Raw genomic sequence first — 19,543 nt, 5'->3', positions numbered from 1 at the left:
CACAAGGGTTTTTCAACATTCTGCCAAATTGACAGCTAAGGGCAACAGGAAGCAATGCTTCTTGAGTGAGTTTGTCCTTTCTTTACTTGCTCAAATTTCTCACTGACTTGGAAACAAGGAAAAAACATGAAAAGATTTGGTCTTACCTGTTCAGAATTTTCTATCAGCTGCATACACTTAAACCTTAAGCCCCAGTTTTCAGGCAAGGCTTTTTGGGTTTTCTTTTGGCATGAAATGAGTAGTTGGACTACAGGTTATTCATAAATAATACACAACTTTCTTAAGAGCTGATTACAGTCCATGGGCATTTGTAAATTCAACCAACTGTGGATCAAAAATACTTGGGGGGAAAAAAGATGGTTGTGTCTATACTGAACATGTATAAACCTTTTTTCCTGTCATTATTCCCTAAATACAGTATGATGACTATTTATATAGGATGTGCATTGTATTCGGTAGTATAAGTAACCTAGGGATGACTTAAAGTTTATAGGAGGATGTGCTTAGGTTATATGCAGATACTACGCCAGTTTGTTGAGGCTAGACTGCTTCACTCAATGGTGAAGTTAATCAACAGACTAGCATTGGATTTATCCTTGGTCAATGTGTCCCTAATAGTGCACAAAGAATTTTTCACAGAAGCATTTTCCAGTTTACCTGTGAAATAGGCACTTTTGATACGGTGTTTCCATTGCCACTTCAGGAGTCGATGCTCAACCTTATATACACACCAAGTTCTTGCAAAAATTCAAATGAAAGAAGCTGGCCAAGTAGTGATGGTGGTGGACGAGGAGTGTGTATAGACCCATAAAAGGGGCAGCTTCTCCTCTGCATCCAATAGTGTTGATGTGAGATAACATAGGCTGTTCAAAATTGCCACATCTGCTTGTTTAAGCAACCTTGGAAATCCACAAAACATATGCTAGATTGTATCTGCTCTTGTAATCAAGTGCAGGCTTAGCTGTTTACCACTTATAAAACCAGTAACAAGGACGAAGTGTAGTGAAAGGAAACTGATTCTATTTCCAGAGCTAGCCTTGGGGAAACAGCCAGCTCACCCTTTCCAGAACCACTTCAAACTTTCGGCTGGGGAGAAGGGCTTAAAGGGGGAACTTGGAATGGAAGGCATGGGGGAATGGTGCTGAATACAAGGTCCACGTGTCTTCTTCTGGTGGCTATCTCGAACTGTTGTCTACCAAGAGCATGGGCAGCTGTCATCTTAAAATGGCTGGGGTGTGGACTAACCACCTTGAGGTAATGTCTAGAATTTTGCAGCTGGGTCTCCATGCTTGGTCTGTCTCAGTATTAGCCCCTGGAACTTCTAATTAAGCACATAATTAGATAAAAGCATACAGTTAGATAAATGAGCATGGGGGAAAGAAGGAGTACATAGTGGGAGAGGGAAGGGAATGGAGTTTGAAAGTATGTCTTGAGGCTGTATTTTAAGACTAAGGAAAAGTTTCTACAGTTTGTTTTGGGGTTACATCTTGAGACTGAGAAAAAAGGAGGGGAAAAAAGTTTAAAAATGCATTTTCAAGCTAGACTGCTCAGTTGTTACACTCTCAGGTAGCCTCTGGCATGAGGAGGGGCTGGTGATCTATCAATGAGCACAGTGGTATATGTAACTTACAGGCAGCTTATAGTCCAAGACCAACTACACAGCAGTTCAATATTTTTAATATTGTTCCTGGCCAGGTTTCCTTTAAATGAATTTTTTAAAATACAAATATTCTTTTACACTCAAGCAGAAATTCAGTTATGATTATTTTACCCATTTTTAAAAAATGTGTAGCAACATGATATTCTTCATCAGTTTGTTGACACGGGGATAGTGGCAAAGAGCGCAGGTGCTGGATGCAAACAGAATCTGGCTACAGATTTAAGGCTAGCCCATCACCCGGACACCTAGAATACAAAATAGTATTTTAAAAGTACTCTCAAAGAAAAATAAATCTAGGATTTTCTGTATCTTATCATGACCTTCATTGTATAATTTCCCTGTGTGAGTTTGGGTCGGTGTGATATCTTGTAGGTCTTAAATTCTCCTCTGTGAGATGGAAATAATACTCATAAATATCTCCCAAACTGAGTAGAAAAATAGGTTTGTAGAGGGATAGAGAATTTTGCCAATAACTCTGAATGGTCTTGTAGAGGCTCCTTAAATGTAATTTATTAACAGAGTTCCAGCTTTCCAATGTGGAAATGAAGGCAAAGGGGTATATGGTTTAGAGCAGCACATCCAGATATGAGGGAGAGAGAGAGAGAAAAATCTAGGTACTGTTCCTTTACAGAGACTTCGGCTGTGTCCACACAGATACAAGCAGCAAATGTTTCTTAGATGTTGAGACTACCTGTGGCAGTCAGAGTCCTAACACGCTGTGACTAGCAGCCTCAAAACTAAACTATCCTGGTATGTTTGTTTTAAATTCTGTAAAAATACCCCAATTATTTCCCAAATGGACCACTGATTCCCTGGAAGTGGTTTACTCACCAGAGATGTACCTTAAGGTGAAGTACTGTCATAGTTACTTGATCTTATTTGGGGTATGAGATCAGACACATAGGCTAAAAAATTAAGTCACTGTTTCATGTATCATAAAATTTCTCATGTATCATAAAATTTCCATTATATATTTATATATAAAGAAGCATACCTCTCAATACTAAAGGGAGCAAAGTATGCATAAAATATCATGAGTGTGCCTAAGCTTAATGCTCCATAGGTTTGGGAGAAGAAACTAAGCCACCCAAATGTATGTGCCAACTTTGCCATATAGTTCACATCCCCAAAGTTATGTGTTATTTATTTTTTAAAGGAGTGAGTTTTTCATGTTTAAAATGTGCAAGCCTAGGTAGGATGTTAATTAAAATGTGCAAGCCTAGGTAGGATGTTAACACAAAGTCTTAAGGCATATAATCACAAAAACATGTATGTTTTTGGATGAATTTTTTTTACTTATTCATGCGATCATAACAAATTCAGTAAGCATCTAGTCAAATTCAAAAATTTAGCCAACAAATCTTTCCATTCCTTCTGCAAGAATAAAATCAAAGTATTGATTTATTTTCCCCCCATAAATGTGAAAGGACACGGATAATTAATTAACTTGGTGCAGAAACTATGTTTTTGGCATTTCTTAATATATAAAATTCATCCCATATTTTTACAGTAGTACGTACTTTAATAACATTATACATTTAAAATCTGGGTCAGTCATTCTTCATCTGCTTCGTACATTTCTGCATGACAGCCTCTGAGAATATGTGCAGACATGTCTGCTGCAAAATCATTATTAAGCCAATCAGGACTCAGATTTTAAAGAAATAAGATGGCTAACACAGAAGTAGGGAAACAGCTAAGTTAAGAAGAACTCATTTACAGTCTAAAAATTCAGCACTGAAAGACTCCTGTCTTAAAATATTTTCATATAATTGGCATAAATTTGATCTAAGAAATAACCCTTAATCTAATTTGAGTTTTATATTTTAAATGATTTACCTACATGACTACACAAAAGCCGTAAAAATTCCAACAAGTTTTATAAATGCGTTCTGACAGAGCTTTGGTTATAAAATATTGGAATTGATATACTTCCTTAGCACTCAGTAAAATGGTACATTGAAGTTAAAACGCTCTCATTTTATCTCTGCTAACTGGACAATGGAAAGCAAAAAAATTAATAGTAAAAATACAATGCACACACAATAATCCAACTATGTCCTTCTTCAAGGGTTATAAAATAAACGTTCTTTACCAGTTAATAATCTTTTTAGACCCCCTTTAAAACCACTTTAATACAAGTTCAAAAGGAAAAATTCAAAAGAGGAACAGAAGGAACAGAATGAGGACCCCTTGGAACATACATCCAAGTTCTTTTGTAAAAGCAGAAAGAAAGTGAAGAATGAACATGCCCTTAGTGGTGAACCATTCTGAAGACTCTGATTTGCTCTTCTCGGATTTTGGAGGTATGTTCCTTGGGAATCCAGATAGATAGGATGTCAAATGTGTGGCGGCTTCTGGTTATAATTCAATGAAATAAAATCACGAAGCAGAGAGGGCTCGGCCAGTTAAGTGAATGCCACCTCTCACAGCTCACATATACAAATATGAAGTTGCTGAAATCCTAGACAATTTTCTGCAAAGGGGCCAGGATGGGAATCCCAGCAAAAGCGCTCCGCATCCTGCTGCCCCTCCAGGATTGAAGCACACCTCTCTCTTCGCTACCGCGTTACCTAAACAAATCAAAATAAATAAGGGAATATTCAACACTCCATGCGCACCAAAATAACCATTCCTGCCCCCGAGACCAGTAAGGTACTGACTGTGAAGACTTTAACTGACCTCACCAAATCAACTGTTCAAATTCTGCTTTGCAGCCTAAAAGCAAGAAATATAAAGAATACATGCGCAAAGACTTCCATAAGAGGGTATTACGCAGTCTGGCTTTGTATTTGTGAGGTTATAAAAATCCCATCTGATTAGGTACACTCATCGCCCATCAATTCATGCATGCTGAGCATGCTTTGTTAATGGCAGTAAAATTTTTTCAAATAAATGGTTGACTAAAATCAGCGCATGTCAAGATAAAAATATTGCCTTTGTAATGTTATTTTTTATGCAGTTAACTTTCACTTTTGAAAATAGGTTATTTTGTAAAACTGCTATATTATCCATTAAAAAGGCAGTGGTTGTATTTTTCAGACATCCAGGCTCATTGCTTATGATCTAAGAAAATAGAACAGCAGTTTCTATAGTTGATTGGTCATGTAAGAAATTTTACGTGTTAGTCAATATACCAGCTCAGGTGGAAAAAAAAGCATAAGACTTTAACATGCCTACACCACAAAAATATTTTTTCAAAGCAAATTGTTTGATAGTATAGTCACCATACCCGGGCTTTAGACCCAATCAGCCGTATATGCAAACCTCAGCCTTGCTATTAACTGACATATGGCCTTTATGTATTCAACAATGTTACTCCCCTTTTGTTTGTGCTGGGTAACTACAGCAAACTAAACAAAAACCCTGCCCCCATGGAGCTTACCTTCTAGTGAAGGGGCTGGAAAACTTTTACTGGAAAGGACTAAATATGGTAAATATTTTCAGCTTTGCAGGCCATACAGTCACAATAGCAACTACTTAACTCTGCCTTTATTTCATTCAAAAAAGTAGCCATAGACAATAAATAAATGAATGGGCATTGCTTTGTTCCAGAGTTTATGTATAGATGGTGAAATGTGAATTTCATATAATCTGCATGCATTCTGAAATATTCTGCTTTTGATTTTTTCCAACTACTTAAAAATGTAAAACCCAGTCTTAGCTCATGAGCCATACAAAAGCAGGCCAAGGGCTGGATTTGGCCTGTAAGCCACAGTTTGCCGATCCCTATTCCAGAGGAAGAGGTTGGACAAACAGGTAAAATTAATAATATGGGCAATGGAGAAAAGTAAGGGAGTATAATAGAGGAAAGAAAGGCTGGGGCAGGGAGGGTAGAGGGCTGCTCTTCTATACAGGATGTCAAGGAAGGTTGAAGGAAGAGAGAAAGAGGTAAATGCAAAGACTTTGGCCTTTTTCTGAGGTTCAAGGAAGAGATGAGGAATGCATGGCAAGACTGAACTGTCAAAGAGTTGTGACAAATAGAACAAACATGTAAGAAAAAGAGGAATCAAGGACAATTCCAAGATCTTTGGCTTGAGCCACTGAATGATGGAGTTGGCCATGTTCTGTGATGGGGTAGATTGTCTCTCTCTGCCTTAGTTTCTTCATCTGCAAAACAGAGATAATAGTACCTGCCCCCGTCAGTTGTAGCAAAGAGTAAATAAAATATGTGACTTGAATGACACAGCCCAGTGGTTGACACATGGTTTGTACTCAGGGAATGGTGGCTATTGTGATGTTAGCTCTTTCTGGATCAGTCTACATCCAGGATGTAATTGTCAAAAGCATCTTCTTTGAGGCAACTTATTCCCCATGCCCAGTTCATTTTGGACAACTTCACTGAAGTTGGATGATAAAATGCTCTCAGACTTATTTTCCTTTAAAATTATTATTGTACTGATTACACGTGGAAGATTCATTGCTACTTCTGAATTTTGATGGATATTAGCTCTACTCCCATTCATCAGGGTACCCTGAGGCATTTCAAGTCCGACTATAGAGATCAGGGAAGACAAAACTTGAGGGTAAAGGAGTCGTCTGAGTTGGATATTAAAAGACAAGTGGACTTTTAGAAGCGGAAGTGGAAAAAGGAGGCAGCAATGGTATGGGGAAATACATGGCCTGTACAATGATTGGCAGTGAAGGCCCATTTAAGATGCTTATAATCTGTATTTTGCACCAGTTTCCAATGGGGATCCATTGATGATCTCTCAACAGGGAGGGAACCTAGGCAGGGAGTTTACCTTTGATTCAGAGAAAGCAAGGTATAAGCCAATTAAAGGTGAGAACAGGTAGAGAGCTCAGTTAGACTATAATGGTTCCCTCATACTGCCTGTTGATCACAATCACCCTAAGAATAACTTTTTTAAAAGCATGGTTTTCTAAGCCCTATCCCAGACTTACTATACCAGAATATCCTAGAGGTAGAGTTCAAAACCGTGTTTTTCACACGTTCCCATGATAGCATTAAATTATTATTATATTGACAATGACCCATGGTGATGGCCCAAGAGACAGGCAGATTAGAGAGCCATTTGAGGAAGATACTGAAGACAAAACTGTTGCTTCCATTCTGTAGAAATTTTCCAATATGAAATATCGGAAATATTTAGACAATAGAAACTCTGAAAAACAAAATGAAGTAAAAGAATCAAGTAGGAAGTTTGCCAAGAGCTACTGAAAAAAATACACTATTCTCCAAAGCAGCTTTTCAACCTTCATACTATTGACATTTGGGGTCAAATAATTGTTGTAGAGGCTGTCTGTGCTTTGCAGGATGTTTAGAAGCATCCCTGGCCTCTACCCACAAGATGCCAGTAGCATCCTCACAATGTGTGATGACCAGAAATAGCCAAGACATTGCTAAATGTCTACTCAGGGACAAAAATGCCTCTGGTTGAGAACTGCTACTCTAAAGACATAGCTTTTCACCCTTAGTAGAGGATTCAAAAATAAGAACATTAAAAAGTCTCAAGATTCAAAGTGATTTGCTTCTGCTCACAAACAAGATATGGCAAATGCTTGGCTTCCATGCTAAGAAGACATCATACCTTTGTTAGAAGGCTTAAAATGGCAACCCCAGATAGTAAAAAACTCTTTAGCTCAGAGAATGCAGCAAAAACCAGATTTCAAATAAGAAAAAAAAAATTCAGGCAGGTCCACAGAGAAAGTCATATTTTCCCACAAGAAGCAGTAGCTGCATCCCTTCTAGAGACACTGAAAACTATGTCGGCAGAGTAAACTCAATGGCAATATTTTATACCTAGAAAAGATGACTAGTTAGGGAATTATCCTCTCTCTTTTCGTATCTTCATCTGAAGCTATTAATATTCAAGTTAACTGCCAACTATTTTCATATTTGCATTTAAATGGAAAATAAAATTCTGACATAGCTGGCTTACTGGAGACCATCTTACTTTAGCCTTTCTGTGTTTTGATGTTGCTGTGCATGAACTGTTTAAAGAAAATGGAAACTATTTTGTTATACAGTTTAGTTAATACATTCTCTAGGGAGACAATTGCTCTGCTTTTCTAGGACCTCTGTCTTACCTGTGGTGTATGGTCAGTAACAATTTTAAGAAAAAGATACTACTGGAAGCTAGTCACAGATCCACAAATGAATTTACTCTATGTGCATAAGATCCATAAAAGACATAAAATGTTTTATGCAGTTCAAGTCACATTGACTTAGATTAATAAAGGAAACAAAGTTTTATGACTTCAAGATTATTCTCAAGTGACATATCACTAAAAAGGCAGCCCAAGTATCATGATGGCTTGGGGAACTGTATTATCATCTTTCTACAACTTTTCAAAGTGCTAAATGAAATGTCACTACCATTGAGGATTTAGCTAGAGCAAACTTACATTCCCAGCACAGAGCCAAAATGCCCCTAAAGGTTTGCTTCCTGCAAATGCCTTCTCTAACTACACATAAATAGAGAGCCGTTCTACCAAGAGAACAACAGTTGGCTTTTGCTCATGATCTTGTTTTATATTTGTATATAAAAATCAATACAAATATAATCTTCCAAAATGTTATTCCTTAGCCTACAAGAAATATGATGAAAGAAAATTTTTATCACTGATGGATGTAATAACCTAATTCACGGGTTACTCCAAGATTTTCACTTAGGAAGGAATTAGGAAAAAATAGCTGAAATGGGCCAAGGGAAGGATAGGGAAATTATCTTAAGGCAGGGTTTGCTTAACAAGCGCACTGGGTCTATATAGCATGGAAGTTTACGGGGAATGGCTTAGAGTGTTGACCTCCTTGCACCACCAGTAAATGACTCCATGGACTTCTGCTGCTCTGGATATAAAAGCAGATATCAGGTCGTTATCCCAGTCATCTCAGTATCACTAACAAGGATAAGTTAGTTGACAATCGCAATTAACATTGAAAACAGTCTGGTTCTACCTAGACAATCAACTGACAACTATTCCACTGATAATCTGGGGTATAATATCAGCTAAAGTTCCCATTTAAAAAGTATTGTAGAATCATATTTTCTAATATTTTGTTTTAGACTTAATATCTTTATATTTTAATATATTTTACAAAATCTTAATGTAAAAGTTCATGTTCACACTTAGAAGGAGAACTGGCCTGTTTTTGACCTCCATGGCTGAAGATGAATTACTAAACACTCAAGAGTTCTCATTCAAAGCATTCATAAAGGGGACGACATAAGAAAGGCAGGAAACCATTCCCTGTATGTACTTCCTAAGGGATCAAAGCTCAATAGCAATGAGAACCAAAGAGTCACTCCATTCCAGTATGTCCAACTCTAATGATCTTAGAATGACCTTGGTCATGTCATTTTTCATTCAAGAAATAGTTACCAAGGCATTCAGCTGCCTCTGGGACTAGCAGGGAAAGCAAAAACAAAGCCACGGCCCAACATCAAAGTTCTCCCACCAGACAGAAAGCTCTAGGTATTAAGCAAAATATGGATAGCAATCTATGTAAAATGTAACCATAATAAATGCTCAGAGATCCAGGGAGCATGACTTCAGTCAGGAAAGAAGTCCCGGAAAAAATGATGATGAACCAGAAAAGAAAGGAGGGAAACATATTCTACGAAGAGGGAACAGCCCGTGCAAAAGGACCAGGGTAAGAGGGACTGACAAAAGGCCAGGATGTTTAGAGTAGCAAGAAGGAAGCAGAGGTGGTTTGGCCATGTTACTCATTAAGGACCAGGCAGAGGCTACTGGACCAATCAGCAGAGGGTGCCAGTGGAATATTTTGAGGTGGACTAGCTTAGAGGATGTGCATTTTACAAAATTATTGTAGCCACTGTGTAGGGACCAGACTGGAGGGCAGCAATGTAGCAGTCTAGATGCATCTCCATATGAGATGGCAGAGTGGACAAGAGGAGTAAGCACAGTGCTGAAGAATCATGGAAAAGTTGGGTAGTAAAAATCCTAAGGACAAGGTAACCAACTGAACATAGGAAGAAGGTAGGTTTCTGGCTGGAGAACTGGGTAGACAGTGATGTTCTTCAGCGACAGTGAGAATTGAAAAGAGGACCATTTGGGGAGAAAAGTGTTGGCTTCTAACTCTTGAATAAGAATCTCCAACCATTAAATCTCCTTTAAAGCGATAGGTATTTCTACTTGAGTAAATCATCTGGATGTGGATTCTTGCCATGGTGTTTTGATACATTGGCCTGTCAACTCTGAAACTTTTACTTTAGCTGAAATGAATTTAGTGGCCCTGCCTAAAATAATGAATTCTCCCACCAAATCACTGCTCTATAAAATCTGACACACAGAATGATGCTGGGAAATGCACTTTTCAAAAAGGCCAAAGCCTTAAGGTAGCACTGCCCAAGAAGGTTTATCAACATATAATAATGTGTTCTTGATGGCAGAATAAAATCAAGGGGAGAAAGCCCCACAGTTGATAAGTTGTTGCATTTAGTCTATACTTGCCTTCGTAGTTTTGACTTTATTGCCACTGCTACAGGACCAACCTGAGTAATCTGGCAGCACTTTACAATCCTCTCCCTCCAAACACGGATTCATGTGACACCACCATTTCTGAATCACAATGGAAGCTGGAAAACAAAGGCCAAATAATATTTATGACACTGTTTGTTTCTTCCTCCAAAGATGGACAAAATAAAACTCAATACAGAGTAGTACACTGAGTTCAAAGACTGCTATTAAGTTTACTGTTAGTAAATTTAAGGAATCCAATCAGGCATATACTCTACAAAATGTTTCATTTTTTTATTAAACATTTTAAAAGCAACAGATGTTGGTGACAACGCAGAGAAAAGGGAATGCTTATACACTGTTGGTGTGAAGGTAAATTAGTACAACCTCTATGGAAAACAGTATGGAGATTTCTCAAAGAACTAAAAATCAACCATTCAATCCAGCAATCCCATCCCTGGCTATCTACTCAAAGGAAAAGAGACTGTTACATCAAAAAGACACCTGCACTCATATGTTTATCACCGCACTAGTAATAAATAGGAAAGTCATGGAATCAACATGTGTCCATCAATGCAGGACTGGATAAAGAAAATGTGGTATAGATACGCTATCAAATACTACCTGAGCCACAGAAGAGAATGATATCCTGTCTTTTACAGCAGCGTGGATGGAACTGGAGGTCATTATCTTAAGTGAAATAACCCAGAAACAAAGTCAAAGTCAAAAGTCAGTCATTTTCTCACTTATAAATGAGAGCTGAATAATGTGAACACAGAGACATAGAGTCATGGAACAACAGAAATTGGAGACTTGGAAGGGTGGGAAGGACAAGAAGATACTTAAGGGGTACAAGGTACACTATTTGGGTGACGGCTACACTAAAAGCCCAGACTTCACCACTATGTACCCTTAAATTTATACAAATATAAAACAGATCACTTTTGCAGTGGACTGCCCAATTGTAAAACATAGCTGGCGAGATCTCAGGCTTTGTGGTGGGCTTGCCTGGGTATGAATCTGACTGTGCCATTGTCTAGATTAGACTAATTCTCGGACTTCTCTTAGTGTCAATTTCTTCATGTGAAAAGTAGATCCTCACCCCAGGATGTTAAGAGGATAAAGTTAATCCATGTGTGAAAGTCTTTGCTGACTTTGAGCCAGTCAGTCACAATAGTCTCAGAAAATGTCAGCTGTTAATATGGTCATCATCTTTGATTGCAGGTTACAATGGTATTGCAACTGGTTCTTATGTTTGATGGTCTCTGTCAATAGCAAAAACTAAAAGCACTAAAAATTTCCATCATACATGGTATTCATCTCTCCATGCCATTCTAGTGAGTGGCCAGCAACCACTTAAAGTCAATTACAAGAAGCCATGGGAAAGTGGGAGGGCCTGGCATTCCTTCACCTTTTCATATGCTTGTTGGTCATTTGTATGTCTTCATTGGAAAAATATCAATTCAGTTCCTTTTCCTACTTTTTAATTAGGGTACTAATTTTTGGCAATTGAGCAGGTAGGTTTCTTTTATATTTTGGATCTTAACTCATTATCAGATATATGGCTTGCAAATATTTTCTACCATTCTCTAGGCTGCTTTTTCATATGATGTAGTCCCAATTGTTTATTTTTGCTTTTGTTGCCTGTACTTTTGGTGTCATAACCAAAATGTCTAAGATCAATATCAAGGACCTTTTTCCCTATGTTTTCTTCTAGGAGTTTCATTTCACAGATTACATTTACATCCTTTTCAAGTTAACTTTTCCATATGGTTTAAGTCACAGGCCTAACTTCATTCTTTTGCATGGGAATATCTAATTTTCCCAGCACCCTTTATTGAAGAGACTATCCTTTCCCCATTGTGTAGTCTTGTCACCCTGTCAAAGACTAGTCAACTATAAATGCATGGATTTATTTCTGAGTTGTCTATTCTGTTCCATGGGTCTACATGTCTATTTTTATGCCAGTGCCATACTGTTTTGATAACTATAGCTTTGTAATATAATTTGAATCGGACTGTGTGCCTCCAACTCTGTTCTTTTTCAAAATTGCTTTAGCTATTTGGGGTTTTCTGTGGTTCTATATGAATTTTAGGACTTTTTTTCTATCTTTATGGAAAATGCCACTGGAATTTTGTTAGGGATTGTAGCTGTAGATTGCTTTGGAGAGTATGGACATTTTAACAATGTTTTTCCAATCCATGAACACAGGATATTGTTCCATTTCTTTCATTAATGTCTTACAGTTTTTAGTGTACAGATTTACCTCCTTCATTAAATTGATTCTTAAGTATTTTATTTTTTGATGGTATTATAAAAATAGGATTGTTTCCTTAATTTCTTGGACAGTTCATTGTTAGCGAAATGCAACTGAGTTTTGGATGTTGATTTTGCATTCTGCAGCTTTACTGAATTTATTAGTACCTGGCATTTAAAGAAGAACTAGGCTGGGTGCAGTGACTCATGCCTGTAATCCCAGCACTTTGGGAGGCCAAGGCAGGCAGATCATGAGGTCAGGAGATCGAGACCATCCTGGATAACAAGGTGAAACCCCATCTCTACTAAAAATTAAAAAAAGCCAGGCATGGTGGCAGGCGCCTGTAGTCCCTGCTACTTAGGAGGCTGAGGCAGGAGAATGGCGTGAACCCGGGAGTTGGAGCTTGCAGTGAGCCTAGATCACGCCAGTGTACTCCAGCCTGGGCGACAGAGCAAGACTCCGTCTCAAAAAAAAGAAGTAACTAACTCTCCACTTTCTCTTCCAAAGAATCGAAGAAGAGAGAACACTTCCAGACTCATTTAACAACGCCAGCATTACCTTCATGCCAAAGCCAGATTAGGACACTACAAAAAAGAAAAGTACAGGCCAATATCCTTGATAAACATAGATCAAAATTCCTCAACAAAACACTAGCAAAATGAATTGAACGGCACATTAAGAGCATCCTCCACCTCCACTATGATCAGGTGGGATGTATCCTTGGGCTGCAAGAATGCTTAAACATAAGTAAATCAATAAATGTGATATACCACATTAACAGAATGAAGGATAAAAATCATATGGTCATCTCCTGCAGAAAAATCATTTGACAAAATTCAATATCCCTTTATGATAAAAACTCTCAACAAAGATAATTTGATACAGAAGTAGTATACTTGATAAAAACTCTCAACAAAGATAATTTTATACCGAAGGAATGTACCTTCAACATAATAAAGGTCATATACGACAAGACATGGATATCTACGCTCACCATTTCTATTCCATAGAGTACCAAAAGTCTTAGCCAGAGCAAGCAGGCAAGAAAAAAATATAAAAGGTACTTAAATTAGAAAGGAAGAAGTTAAGTTTTCTCTGCAGACAACATGGTCTTATATATAGGAAGCCCTGAAGGCTTTCCTGATAGGTTTGACTCAAACTATGCTGCCTGTGAAGTCAGAAACTCTAGTTCAAACAAAGCTTTACAAATCCTAACAGGTACTTTTTATTGAGGGCCAGGCACCCTTCTAATTTCCTTCCTGCATTTTCTAATGTAAACCTCACTACAAACCGGAGGTTAAAAATTATTTCTCAGGGCAGGGAGGTGAGGGATAAAAGACTACGCATGAGGTACAGTGTATCCTGCTCAGGTGAGGGGTGCACCAATATCTCAAATTACCACTAAAGAACTTACTCATGTAATAGAAAACCACTTTTTTTCCCCAAAAACTTTTGAAATAAAAAATATTTTTAAAAACGTTTTCCTGTACTTCATTGAAATGAAAAAGCTGAGGTCCAGAGGCCTCAAGTGACTAGGGCAAGGTCACAGAGTCTGAAAACCGTCAAACAAGCTTTTGAAGAGAGGCAGTCTAATGCTAGAGCCCAGGTGCTAACGCTTATATTCATACCTCCCTCCCTTATGCATCTACTAGAAACAAATCCTTTTATGGAAGGAGGCAGCCAGTGCCCTTATATGGAATCCTTGTACGGAAGGAGGCAGCCAGTGCATTCAAACAGTTCCCCAGTCAGACAAACACTATGTGGCCTGATGAGAGCACAGGACAATTTCATTATTCACTGAAGGGGCCAGACATTGTCCCTGATTCTGGCCGAATATACTGAGCTACTATCTAGTGATATCCATCAAAACAAATAAATAGGACCTAAGTCAGGTGGATTTGTGATCTAGGGTAACCACTTGTTATTTAAATCAGGCATTGCCAATACCAAGAAAGGAACCTAGCCAAATTGGTTATTTATTGTGCCAGAGACTGCCACTAAACTGAGATGGATGTACATAGCAGGTAAAGCCTAATAAAATTATATTCTTGGCCAGGCATGATGCCTCACACCTGTAATCCCAGCACTTTGGAAGGCCTAGGCGGGCAGATCACTTGAGGTCAAGAGTTCGAGACCAGCCTGGCCAACATAGTGAAACCCCGCCTCTACTAAAAATGCAAAAATTCACCGGGCATGGTGGTGCACACCTGTAGTTTCAGCTACTCAGGAGGCTGAGGCAGAAGAATCACTTGAGCCCGGGCAGCAGAGGTTGCAGTGAGCCGAGATCGCGCCACTGCACTCCAGCCTGGGTGACAGAGCAAGACTCTGTCTCAAAAAAAAAAAAAAAAAGATTCTTTGCAGCCTCATATCATAACAATTTCCCCTTGCAACTTCATGGAGCTGTGTCACTTTCAAAGCACTTTTACTTACTGTTCCTCTTTTGATTGTCCCAACAACCTTCAGAAGCCAGAAAGGGGAGCCAGATGGTATCACAAATAAAAACCAGAGCTTCCCTCAGAGTTAGTAAAGGGGTGGAGGGTGGTACTAGAATCTAGAATTTCTTCTTCTCTATCCAGTAGTCTCTACTTTATCACAATTTACAATAATATTTTAGATTAGGAAGTACTACATAGAGTTTTACTATACTCATAGTGTTGACCATTCATTCTTGTCTGAATACCACAGATTGGTTCCAAGTGGATATAAAAATAAATAAGAGATGGTCCCCAGACCTCAATTTAAAATACCATCTGCAGGACTAGAAAAGTTTCTTAAATGTTGACAGAGCTTAGTTGTATTTACATAGAATTAGAGCTGAATTTAAAATACTTTGTCTTCAAAACTCTTCCTTAGACTAACTTTCTTCCACTCAGGAGTGAGAACCCATGTACTTTGCAAAGGTATCAGAGCTTCATGAAAGATTCAAAAGCAGTCTTGACAGGTGGCCAGAGGTCCACGACTGAAGACAGGAGCAACAGTGACGGGTGCACCTGGCAGCCAGCAGACGCATGTGGCTGAAGTGAGAGATCGTCAGTGAAGCCCTGGACACCCAGATTAGGAGGGTGTCTGGGAAGGAACCATTAGGGGCTCTCGAGGAAAATTCAAGATTAGACTTGGGTCTCTCAGCAGTAGACAGCCAGGGAAGGAACCTGAGCCAAGTAGTGCAATAAGGTAGAGAAAACTGGGTGCCAGAAGAGTTTGGGAAGAACAAACTCTAAAACAGAAGAGCAACTGAGGTGGGAGTGAAGTGAGAAACTGTGGAATAAATTCCCTGCAGAGAAAAAGAATGAATCAGATAATATCAACCTTTCGGCAGATAAATGCCAGCCAGCACTTACTTACTGAACCCATGGGGGCACAAGGTACTTCTGATGCCAAAACCTACAAAAGGAGCTGGAGGGGGAAATAAAAATGACAGATCCGGATGTGTATCACAGAACACTATGCCACTTCTTAACTACAGGAAAAAAAATCAGCATTTACCTAGTGTTTAGGGATTTAAATTAAAACATTTAAAAAGGAAGCCTGAAAGACCAAGACAAAACTCTTATGAGATTATCTACCAGGTTTTTCGTTTAATTGGAAAATATGGAGTGATGCTTTCTTCTAAAAACAGATTTGCTTCAAATTCCTTAAAATAGCAAGCTGCCCTGAAATGTAAAGGAGTCCTATTTGCAAATATATATTTTCCCATCTCACAGAAGAACACATTGTGAGGTGCCCCTATTCGTCAATGTGTTACCCATGATGGAGTTTCTTTGTGAAAGGCTTTATGGCAAGTGCTCTCTCAGAAATGACAGATGTAGAAGGAAATACCACAGTAAATCAAGACACATTGCAAATTCCGTTATGAGTTAAGCATTGACTAAGAAACTGACAGCAAAGGTGAGAACCCAACCTGACAGAGAATATGGTGATTAAGCAGCCAGGAAATTTAACCTTCGAGTGCACCTTCAGCCTCACTAGCAGGGACAAAGGACTCAGAAGTAGGATTTTATTAAAGTTACTGGTGAGAAGATCTGCCCACTTTACTGAGCCTTGTCTCCACAGGAAAATAGGTTTGTAGGAGGCATAGATATTTTTTTCCTGTTACAAAATATCATAATACACTTTAAATGAGAAAGTGTCTTGTCACTTCTATTTTTAAAGTAAAATTTGTTTAAAAGCCCCATGCTTCCTGACTTATGAAAACACATAATACCCCTATCTTCAAGCTGCCAACCTGTAATGAATTTCCAGTTTTATGTAGAAAGAAAGAAAAAAATAAAAAGACAGTGAAGCCCTTCCTGGTTTTGTGGTAGCAACTGATATATATTCTATAATGCTGTTGTCGAGGTGAAAATTTCATGTGATAATTAGCTGTTTTGCTTCTGGTACATTTTCCTTACTCTCTGATGTATAAAATGAGTTTTATTTTATATTCTTTTCCCAAGTAAACATCACTCGGTTAAACAGAACACAATTATGTATTCATACAGTTACTTAGATAAGCCAGACTTCAAATTATAATAACCAAGAACACGCTCACTTTTCATGAGTTGGACACTTGTTGATTTAGTTTAGCTGTATTTACATGGTGTGATGGTTAATATTAAGTGTCAACTTGATTGGATTAAAGGATGCAAAGTATTGTTCCCGGGTATGCCTGTGAGGGTGTTGACAAAGGACATTAACATTTGCATTAGTAGACAAAGAAATGCAGACCCATCCTTAATCTGGGTGGGCACTATCTAATCAGCTGCCAGCACAGCTAGGATAAAAGCAGGCAGAAGAACAGATCTTTCTCCCGTGCTGGATGCTTCCTGCCCTCAAACATTAGACTCCAAGTTCTTCAGCTTTTGGACTCTTAGAGTTACACCAGTGGTTTCCCAGGGGCTCTGGGCTCTTAGGCTTGCACTGTTGGCCTCCCTACTTTTGAGGTTTTGGGTCTAGGACTGCCTTCCCAGCTCCTCAGCTTGCAGACAGCCAACTGTGGGAATTCACTTTGTTACTGTGTGAGTTAATACTCCTAATAAACTCCCCTTTATATATACATCTATCCTGTTAGTCCTGTCCCTCTAGAGAACCCTAATACACGTGGTGAAAGATATTCTAAAGAAAAATGTATGTTTCTACTGCAACTATGAACAGAAAAATTAAGAAAACATCTTCCTAGAATATATGCTTTATAGCATATGCTCCAAGATTTTAACACTTTGTGTCTTCAGTTATTTCAATCATATTATTATTTCAAGACTCTGTGTTCTTTAAAAATAAGCCATTAACTTTTATATTTCTTGTTAAGAAGAGAAGCCATACCAACTTGACCCAGCTAACAGGCATAAGAGCAGTAGTTAGAGCACTAGCCATTTTTTCAAAGAATCTTACTTGTTCACACATTCTGCAAATAACACAACATTGTTAGTTCCACAACGTACACAGAGTACTGAGTCAGTGCATGAGTACACATACACTGATCTTTTGTGATCTACGTTTGTCCTCTCTACTAAATGCAGCCCCACACAAGCATATCCACATATATTGGGAACCTCTAAGTCAGGGTTTGTCAACCTCAATGTCATTGACATTTGAACCTGGTTAATTCTTTATCGTGGCGGTCAATCCTGTGCATTGTAAGATGTAAGGCAGCACTTCCCGGCCTCTACGTGCTAGACACCAGTAGCACCCTCTCCCAGCTGTCTTGAGACAATGTCAAATATCCCCAAGGGGGCAAAATTGCCCCTGGTTGAGAAACATTGATCTACAGTTTGAAGGCATACTAACTCAAAATGAGACGTTGTGCTAGTTCATCAGACCTGCTCAAAGCTCTTACTTATGAAAATAATTCTAATCCATCATAAACACCATGCCACCTCTATTTTATGTCTTCCTTCCTGCCCCTACCATGGGCAATTCCATGAATTTAAAGTTTTTGCACACCCACTTGTGAGTTTTTTCTCTCTCTCAAACACACACACTGATATGGTTTGGCTGTGCCCCCACCCAAATCTCATCTTGAATTGTAGCTCATACAAGCCCCATGTTTCATGGGAGGACCTGGTGCAAGGTATTTGAATCATGGGGGTGGGTTTTTTTTTCCCATGCTGTTCTTGTGATAGTGAATAAATCTCAGAAGATCTGATGGTTTTACCAAGAGCGGTTCCCCTGCACACACTCTCCTGCCTGCTGCCAGGTAAGACATGCCTTTGTTCCTCCTTCACCTTACACCACGATTGCGAGGCCTCCCCAGCCACGTGGAACTGTGAGTCCATTAAACCTCTTTTGCTTTATAAATTACCCGTTCTCGGGTATGTCGTTATTAGCAGTGTGAGACTAATACACACACACGCATGCTCGCACACACAAATCCTGACTGATTATGAACTCACCATGAAACCTATGCTGACGAGGTGACCTGTCAAATTTAGGCATCAGATTTTTCCTTCTCAGGAATCTTTCTTACAGTGCTTTATATAAACTTTGTTTATAATACTTCGTACTCTTGCTCATTGGCACACTCTCTTAAAATGCAAATTCCCAGAAAGCAGGAATTAAATCCTAAAATTTGACTTATTCTAAGGCCTCTCATATCAAGGGTTCTGTTTACCTTTCCAGTTTTGTTTTCTACTGTTTCCAAGCCAGACCAGGCTACTTCTAGTTCCCGAGTTAGCCCCACTCACTCTCATATGCTTTGTGCTGCGTGGTTCCCTAACTCTCTCCACCATCATATCCTTCTACCTACTAAATTCAGACCCATTGCTTCTCAAGGGGCAGCATCCCTGACCACCTCTCTGTTCTCCCTTTGAGTCCTTCATTAATAAAAGTTTCTTTCTCTGAACTAGTAAACTGAGTTCCTTGAAACCAGGACCTGAGTCTCCTTATCATGCTTCCATCTGGCATCTAGGGCAGATCAGGCACAAAGGTGCCAAATTAAAATGATGAACGAACCAACATATACAACATACATATCCTCCCAACTCCCATCCTCTCTGTCATTCATGTGTCTGCACTGAGAAAAATACGTTTTAAGTGGAGGGAGAACATGCTGAATGAAAACACATTGTAAAGACAGACCCTACGTCTCATCACACAGCCCATGAAGCCATGAAAGTTGTCTGCAGTCCACACAGTAACTCTCCGTCTTAACTAAATGAAGTGACATCTTGAAAAAGTGGGCCGGGTGCAGTGGCTCATGCCTGTAA

At 38.8% G+C, this 19,543-nt stretch overlaps 1 protein-coding gene across 3 annotated transcripts in view; it reads right to left on the bottom strand.

Annotated features, from left to right (window-relative positions):
- Positions 1–1,657: 1,657 nt before the first annotated feature.
- TAFA4 (TAFA chemokine like family member 4) overlaps positions 1,658–19,543 on the bottom strand; it is a 209,265-nt gene continuing 191,379 nt past the window's right edge. For 2 of the 3 annotated variants that reach the window (XM_063630774.1, XM_063630777.1), the window contains exons 5-6: positions 10,100–10,224; positions 1,666–4,233 (exon numbers count right to left, since the gene is read on the bottom strand). In XM_063630774.1, the coding sequence (XP_063486844.1) occupies positions 4,222–4,233; positions 10,100–10,224 (137 nt within the window). In that variant the 3' untranslated portion in view covers positions 1,666–4,221. Of the gene's footprint in view, positions 4,234–10,099; positions 10,225–19,543 lie in introns of all 3 variants that reach the window. The other variant, XM_063630775.1, reaches the window with a different exon arrangement.

Source organism: Symphalangus syndactylus, chromosome 21 (assembly GCF_028878055.3).
Source record: "Symphalangus syndactylus isolate Jambi chromosome 21, NHGRI_mSymSyn1-v2.1_pri, whole genome shotgun sequence".
NCBI classification, from domain to species: Eukaryota; Metazoa; Chordata; class Mammalia; order Primates; family Hylobatidae; genus Symphalangus; species Symphalangus syndactylus.
Note: the sequence above shows the minus strand (reverse complement) of the source record. Positions and strands in the feature narration are given on the sequence as shown.